Here is an 8,018-nt window from a genome sequence, read left to right on the forward strand (position 1 = left end):
TAATAAATAATTATATTTCAGAAATACTTGAATATATTAGTGGATTCTTAATTAAAAAGGCCATACAACATTACAAAACCCATCACCAAATCATTCTTTCAACATTCTGTCAAGATGAGCCAAGTTATAAATTTGTTTCTGCAATGAGAAAATCAGAAAATGCATTACACTGTCCTAATTCTATTTTTAAAACATTCATGAATAAAGTTTTTATGTTGTATGAGGTAGAGACATCCAAGCAACCAGATAATATCAATTTGTCACGTGTTATAGATTTTGTAAAAAGGGATCAGGAATATCATGCTTTTGTGGATTCTTTATTTAATAAATGAGAACAAGACTATGATGCCCTTATTCAGGTCATAAACTTCATGCTCCACTTATTCTTAAAACTTTTAGGTCACAACTTGGCTAAATGCATGTTTAGGAACAAGCGCTCTGTACGTTCTTGTATATCAAAGAGGATTAGGAGTGATCTGAAACAGATGTGCAAAAATACCTAATTCTGTTTTGTGTGTTTATATACATAGTGCCCCAGAAGGTGCCTCCATGTAGATTTTGTTTCTAAAATTTTGTTAATGTGTTTAATGTACTGTTGTTTCTATAAATACTTGTGTGCTCTTTGACCTAAATTTGGATCTCGGGTGTTTAATGTACTGTTGTTTCTATAAATACTTGTGTGCTCTTTGACCTAAATTTGGATCTCGGGGAAGCGCCTCTGTCCTGCTTTAACAAAAAAAAACCTCGAGAAGTGATAAATTTGGGTAGAGCAGCAGGTCAGATCGGGTATCTCAAGCACCTCGAGCTAAAAGGCTGTTGCTTGTTAATAATCACTGTGTATGTGTTTGTTGTAAACTTTGCAAATATAATTTGTACACCAGTTCATTTTAAGTTTTGACATTTTTATTTAAGAAACCTAATTGAAACTTAAGGCAACAGAAAAAAAGAAATTCAAAGTGTAGGAAAACAGTGTAAACAATAGAAGGGATTAGTGTAGGAAAGAACCCCCACATCTGTCTTTTCATTCTTTATGGGCACTTCACATGGTAACCGCTAAGTATTATTAGATGAGAATCCTTAAAGTAAGAGATCTGCAACATACTTAATTGATCCTGTTAAGTTTTATGTAAGTAAGTAATACTTTTATAACAGGAAAGTCTAGAATTAGAATTAGTTTGTATCTAATATAAAAAGTGGTGTCCCAGTCCCCCCCAAACTAATGTTTGGGTATTAGCCCCTCAAAGGGGGGGGGGGTATCACCTGTACCAGAAGCAGGTTCATTGTGGCTGGTTTGGTTTAACCTGTTTTAAATTAAAGACATTACTCTTATGAGTATCATCCAACAAAAACAATAAATACAATACCTTTTTCAATAGAGGTTCATTACAGACATATGTCCAAACATTCTTTGTCCCAAAAGTGGTGTTACCACCTTTGATTTGTTTAACTGCCTTCCGTTGTGATATTGCTGTTACACCATAGCCAATTTGTGAAATATTTGGATTGGTGTTGCGTCTCATGGTATTTCTCTAAATGATGAAATATAAATAAAATGTTTATATATATATATATATAATAGAAACTTTGTAAATGTAATACTTACTAAGTTTCCAAAAGTAGCTTCTAAAACATCCTGTGTGAATGTTCCGAGGCAAACATACTTTAAATTATTATGTGGCCGATCTCTCAGCAATCGTTTCGCCAATGCAATAAAATTTAATGATGTGTACATTAAACCATATAAGGTACCCCTTGCGAGAATTCGCTTCTCCTCACCAGGATAAAGTACCTCAACTTCAGTCTGAAATAATGTGCAGCTTTTTACCATGATGCAGCATATAATTCAAGTGAAAGCGCTTACCTGCCAATTCAAAAGATACTGAACAAATTTATTTTCCAGCCATTTTAATCGTTGGTCATTTTCAGAGTGAATGGCATTTTTCACCAAACAGCTGACCACATCAAACCATCTAAAGTAAATATTGTTGAAGATAATTTGTTAAATAGGCCTTAAAGGTATACTTGTCCATGAGAAGTATAAATTCTGCAGTACCCTCAGAATTTGGAACGTCTTGCCTCAAAGCTACCCCCACACCCCAGCCAAGAGTTTGCCGAGCCAAGCCTACTTTCATCTATGAATTTAAAATACATTAAAACAACAAAACGCAAAGTTATTAGGCAGTTATACCTTGGTGTATGAATCAAGTTCCATGTGAACTGTAGTCAGTTTTGTTTTATGGAGGACTGATTTACACTCCAATTTGTAAAGATCTTGTAAGTGGGTCCATAATACATCTCTTCCTGATTTAGAGAAGTATTTGGTTCCAGAAGGCTTTGAGGAATACAGCCCATTTCTTACCGTCTAAACAAACATAAATTTCAAATTGCAGCGACAATTAAGATCACATTAAAATCTATACCTTAAGTAAATGACTCGGTACAAATAAAAATAGGATGAGTAGGCCTGTATGGGTTTGGAGCAGTAAAAACACCTTCACGAATAGTGTATGACCCTCCATGTAAAATTGAAAAAAATCTTTTGTTCGTCGGAGCACCATCAGCAACAATTGCATTAACATGCACATTGTTAGTCTCACATCTGCCAACTGCTTCCCAAAAAGTAGACATCAATTGGGAAGTGCTGTGGTGAAGTAGTTGGCCACCATGATAGAGGCATGGAGATTTCTTTCTTCATTGATCTCACATAAAACACTAATAAAAAAATGTTAAAAATAAATATTACAGAAAAATTATTGTACTACTTACTACAAATATGTGTTGCAATTTTTGTATCTACTTTGCGATCCCCAAAGTCTACAAAGCCAACCAACTGACCATCTTGATATACCAAGCCTTCCTTTACTTAATATATAAAATACGCAGTTATTATCAAAAAAACACCCAAGAAGGCAGAAAATAAATAAACAAACCTTTCATTTCATCGACAGTCAGATAACCTTCTACTGGTTCTTGGAGTCTCTTCATTGACTCCACAGCAATTGGATTAATGCCAGGAGAGAGAAATCTGAAGTCAAAAGCTGTTGATAAGCTGCAGGTGATCGAGAGTATAGCTCTATTGCCCAGCGTACAATGTCTGGGTGGTATCGACGACCATGTGCAGATGTTTTAGAATTTTGAATCTGTTCTTTGAAAAAAAGGTGTTGCCACTCGTTCATATTGTTGCCTTCTGATTCTAGTAGTGTCTGTGTATACATTTGGGTACTATAATTTACAATATAGACAAAGAAATAAAATACAGAAACAAAAATCGCAAAATGATATTACCATAAAGTCAGAATGCAATCCATCGTCTATATTAACTAAATCTTCACCCTTAACATCACGTCGTTGTTCATAGTACAGCTTGTTAAACTTAACTTTTTTTACTTTGAACACACTTGGCATTGAGTTTCAGTTGAAACTTATAAATGATTTTCAATTTGGGGTAATATTAGAGGTAAAAATAATATTAACGGTAAAAAAGAGATAATTGATTTTCAATTTGGGGTAATATTAGAGGTAAAATTAACTTGATTTTATTGGGCTTACTAGCTATTTTACATCCTGGTGATCTAGTGATAGACCTTGATGACAAGCAATCATCACTCCATTGTTGAAGATGTTGAATTCTGCAATTCCGTGTTGAGCATGAAGGATCGATTCCCTCACAAAGCTTCAGCTTCATGACTTCTCCTTCAAATGCAATATAATGTTTATACAATGAAATTGCAGTTAATCACATGTTGATTTTATTGGGCTTACTAGCTATTTTACATCCTGGTGATCTAGTGATAGACCTTGATGACAAGCAATCATCACTCCATTGTTGAAGATGTTGAATTCTGCAATTCCGTGTTGAGCATGAAGGATCGATTCCCTCACAAAGCTTCAGCTTCATGACTTCTCCTTCAAATGCAATATAATGTTTATACAATGAAATTGCAGTTAATCACATGTATACAATAAGCAAAACATGTTCTAAAAAATGATTCAGTGTCGAAAATTTAATGTCTGGTAGACTGAGTTGTGCTGGGTCAACACGCCAACCATTTAACGAAATCCATCGAATCGAAACATCCGGAGAAACACAAATACTAAACAAAATCATGAGTAATATGTCTTTCTGATTCTAGTAGTGTCTGTGTATACATTTGGGTACTATAATTTACAATATAGACAAAGAAATAAAATGATATTACCATAAAGTCAGAATGCAATCCATCGTCTATATTAACTAAATCTTCACCCTTAACATCACGTCGTTGTTCATAGTACAGCTTGTTAAACTTAACTTTTTTTACTTTGAACACACTTGGCATTGAGTTTCAGTTGAAACTTATAAATGATTTTCAATTTGGGGTAATATTAGAGGTAAAAATAATATTAACGGTAAAAAGAGATAATTGATTGTTGGAGGCGGTAGGTGTCGCTCAACTGGTTTCTTTCTGATATTCTAAAATATTATAATACTAAATATGACTCATAATATCAATGCTAAGTGCTAAAAATCAAACGAAAGTTTAGCGTCATGTTCATACCTTGGGAACTGTGCAGCTTTTCTCAGGCATGTGTAGTGTTGGAATTGATCCTAATTTTAATGTTTTAGATTTTGAGTGCACTGTGAAATCATTTTCCGTAAAATGTGCTTCACAGATAGATGCCCTATAGAAATAATAAATATAAATAAACAATTCATAACCAGCAAAGTAAGTATTATATAAAAATGTGTGAGTTCTTCATTATCAATTAGAAGAAACATTACGTAAACTATATTAAAACCTACATTTCTCTATGCAGCATGTCTTTTATCTTGTCACCCTTAGTTGGATCACGGATAGACAAGATGCTCTGCACCAAACTTTCCCGATGATTTCGTTCTTCTTCGGACTTTGCAAACTCCGGACGTAATATTTTAAAAAGAGACCGTTTTATAATTGCATTTTTGTACACATATGTACAGCCAGGAATGCAGCAATGACTCATTGTAATATATATATTAATATTATTACTTCAATATTGGTGCACTGATAGAGTAAATTAGTAGGATTAGGTATATCGGTATTACAATAAATATCGATTAACGAAATGGGCGTATGCACGTGCGTGGGAGTTATACAGTGTACAAAAGTTTTAAGCAGCCAAAACATTTTACGTATAAGGTACCAAACACAATCTTAAAACAATTAAACATTTACCTGCCTCACAACTGCAATGCGGTTTCAGAAGATACATTAAACTTACTATCCGAGTTTTAACATCGTTGACTTCGATTCACGTGATTGCCGCGAATCAACTTTTTACCAGACCCATCAAAGCGTGACGCGTCTGAACGATTTCGCTAGTTTCCTATCTATATGTTTGGATATCTATGATGCCATTTTGTAAATAAAATTTAATGTCTTTACCTACAAAAACTGGAGAATTATATTACGTACAACACAGTCTTTAAAATTATTTGTTCCACAGTTTGTATATTTCCATAGCACACACAGAACTGTCACAAAAATATAAACAACAAAATATTAGTCATGCTTGCTTGTGGAGTGGCCGCGCTACCAAAACTCTTTTTTAACTTTTCCGCGAATTTTTGCTAAGTTATGATTTAATAGCGCTTTTGTCTGGCGCCGTGGCGTAGTGGTTAGAGCGCCTGCCTGTAACCATTAGGTATTGGGTTTAAGGCTCGTCGCTGCTACCATTGTGGGCGTATGTGTAAGGCTTGGGCAAGACACTGAACGACAATTGCTCCAACCCAGTGGTCACTAATGGATTGTCCAAATTATCAGCCATACGTACAAAAATAAAAATAATCACCTACAAAGTAACATATACATGGTAACTTTTAAGCTGGCACGAGGTGTTAAACCCGTGTGATAACGACTGTCGTTTTCCGGCCACGCGAGGATAAAGTAAGTTACATTCATTCATTTTCCGGCCACGCGAGGATAAAGTAAGTTACATTCATTCATTCATTTTACTCGTTTTATACATACGTTTGGCGGAAACGATCCTAATTCTAATTGACGATCAATTCAATGGCTACAGCAAAAATGCGGAACGTAACATTGTTGACAGAAACGCACAGCAGCAGCCTAAATGAAACAAACAAGGTCACATGGCATCGGCACATTCAAGCGTGACGAGTCTGCGCAATTAACCATAGCGGCAAAGCAGAGTGTGCACTCTATTATATTAGTCCTCTATGGTGAAATCTCTTAACATATCCTACACTTTTTATTAACTAAATATATATTAACCAACTTTTCAAATTCTTCTGAAGTATGGTAATTCCCTATTTACCAACTAATTTTTGTAATCAACTATTGGTTCTTTAATACTATTCATTCTTATCATGTATCTATGTAACCACAGTTAAACATTTTTCCTTTATTTATATACATAAGCAATTTATTATTTTACCACCGTCCTAAACTTTGTCTTAGCGCCTTGCTCCATCTCCCACCTCTCCACTTTCCACGTCCCACCACCGATCCACGTGCCTCCCCTTCTTTTTTCCCAACACCGCCCACCATCGATCCACATGCCTTCCCCATCTTGTGCTCCCCAACACCGCCTGCTACTAGTTCGCTTGCCCCGGTTCCACTATACAACACTTTATTAGCCACTCCAGTAGTCACCGCTGTTTTTTTTTGTTTTTTTTTTCAAAAATGCTGCCTCATTCAGCCACCTGAAGTAGTCAATTAGTTATAAAGGTTTTTATTAAAATTCTAAACTTAACTTACTTTGCCATTTTTTTAAACTATTGATTCGGAACACTCGCCCTTTTTTCCGTTCGAATTTCCTCCTGGAAATGAACCTGCGTTCAGTTCTCTTGAATTCTTATTTAACAAATTATATGTTTAATATAAAAATGGTGAAGTAACTAAAATTTCCCCAGATTGAGAGGACAAAAGGAACATAAAACTTAGCAGTTAAATGATAATATTAGCTTTTAAACAAAGCTTAATCGATGTACCTCTCCTTCTGCCCCCATCGTTGCTGCCCATTGTCTTCTCTATTGCCTCACCTATTGCTTCCCCTAAATGATAATATTAGCTTTTAAACAAAGCTTAATCGATGTACCTCTCCTTCTGCCCCCATCGTTGCTGCCCATTGTCTTCTCTATTGCCTCACCTATTGCTTCCCCTTTTGCCCTCCCTTATGATTCTCTTCACCTCCTCTTCTATTTCATGACTAATAAAAGAAGTGGTCGTTAGTTGGTAGTAGGCTATAATTAACATATAATTGAAAATACAAGCCTTTTGCAAATCATGTTTGTTTTCAGGTCTAATAAAATTAGTGGTTAGGTTGTTAATTCGTAGTATAATGAACAACTACACTTACTAATTTTCTCTGCCGCAAAAGTAGATTGGAGCATATGCTTTTAGGCTAATGATCCTTTCCATATTTTTTATAGAATGAATTTGATTTAATACAACTGCAAAAAATTACACTTACTAATTTTCTCTGCCGCAAAAGTGGATTGGAGCATATGCTTTTAGGCTAATGATCCTTTCCATATTTTTTATAGAATGAATTTGATTTAATACAACTGCAAAAAATACAACAGTCTCATTACAATATTTGCTTCCGAAATTTAGCACGACACACCCTGTCACACGAGAAAATTTTTATAGAATGAATTTGATTTAATACAACTGCAAAAAATACAACAGTCTCATTACAATATTTGCTTCCGAAATTTAGCACGACACACCCTTGTCACACGAGAAAATTCTTAACTTTTAGCACGACACACCCTGTCACACGAGAAAATTCTAACCTTTTCACAGTAACAAAATCTTAACATTTAGTACGACACACCCTCCTGTCACACGAGAAAATTCTTAACTTTTCACAGTAACAAAATAGTACTAAGGCATTTGCCAACACGCCAGCTGAGAACATCTCTTGCCAGGTTAACTCTCATCTGCACAATTTAAAAATTAAAAAAATTACAGTGATACCAAATTAGATAACTTTTAAGTAAGGGGTAAGGTGAATGTGCTCTGAAGTATGGA

The 8,018-nt window shown here is 34.9% G+C and overlaps 2 protein-coding genes across 6 annotated transcripts in view; one reads left to right on the plus strand and one right to left on the minus strand.

Annotated features, from left to right (window-relative positions):
- The window catches only part of LOC149733223 (uncharacterized), an 81,444-nt gene extending 76,436 nt beyond the window's left edge, over positions 1 to 5,008 (plus strand). For 2 of the 3 annotated variants that reach the window (XR_016385374.1, XR_016385373.1), the window contains 2 exons: positions 22 to 1,126; positions 4,798 to 5,008. Coding sequence is in view for 1 of the 3 variants with exons in the window: in XM_089881946.1 (XP_089738072.1) it covers positions 4,798 to 4,823 (26 nt within the window). In the remaining 2 variants the exon portion in view is untranslated. The remainder of the gene's footprint in view (positions 1 to 21; positions 1,127 to 4,797) is intronic. The other variant, XM_089881946.1, reaches the window with a different exon arrangement.
- Positions 886 to 4,983, minus strand: LOC149733224 (uncharacterized). 3 transcript variants are annotated; one of them, XM_089881947.1, is made up of 3 exons: positions 4,784 to 4,983; positions 4,539 to 4,662; positions 886 to 1,529 (listed from the first exon to the last, which is right to left on the minus strand). In XM_089881947.1, exons 1-3 carry the CDS (start codon positions 4,981 to 4,983, stop codon positions 1,278 to 1,280), a joined length of 576 nt encoding a protein of 191 aa, XP_089738073.1. In that variant the 3' UTR covers positions 886 to 1,277. The 3 variants fall into 3 exon arrangements, with proteins under 3 accessions (XP_089738073.1, XP_089738076.1, XP_089738074.1); XM_089881950.1 differs by lacking the exon at positions 886 to 1,529 and adding an exon at positions 3,758 to 3,906; XM_089881948.1 differs by lacking the exon at positions 886 to 1,529 and adding an exon at positions 3,962 to 4,094.
- Positions 5,009 to 8,018: the final 3,010 nt, after the last annotated feature.

This window comes from Ciona robusta, chromosome 7 (genome assembly GCF_009617815.1).
Source record: "Ciona robusta chromosome 7, ASM961781v2".
NCBI classification, from domain to species: domain Eukaryota; kingdom Metazoa; phylum Chordata; class Ascidiacea; order Phlebobranchia; family Cionidae; genus Ciona; species Ciona robusta.

Coding starts and splice junctions, on each gene's coding strand:
- LOC149733224 (XM_089881947.1), bottom strand. CDS start 4,983: ATGAGTCATTGCTGCATTCCTGGCTGTACATATGTGTACAAAAATGCA. Junction 4,663..4,783: donor GACATGCTGCATAGAGAAAT/GTAGGTTTTAAT, acceptor TTATTTCTATAG/GGCATCTATCTGTGAAGCAC. Junction 1,530..4,538: donor AAAGCTGCACAGTTCCCAAG/GTATGAACATGA, acceptor TTCATCATTTAG/AGAAATACCATGAGACGCAA.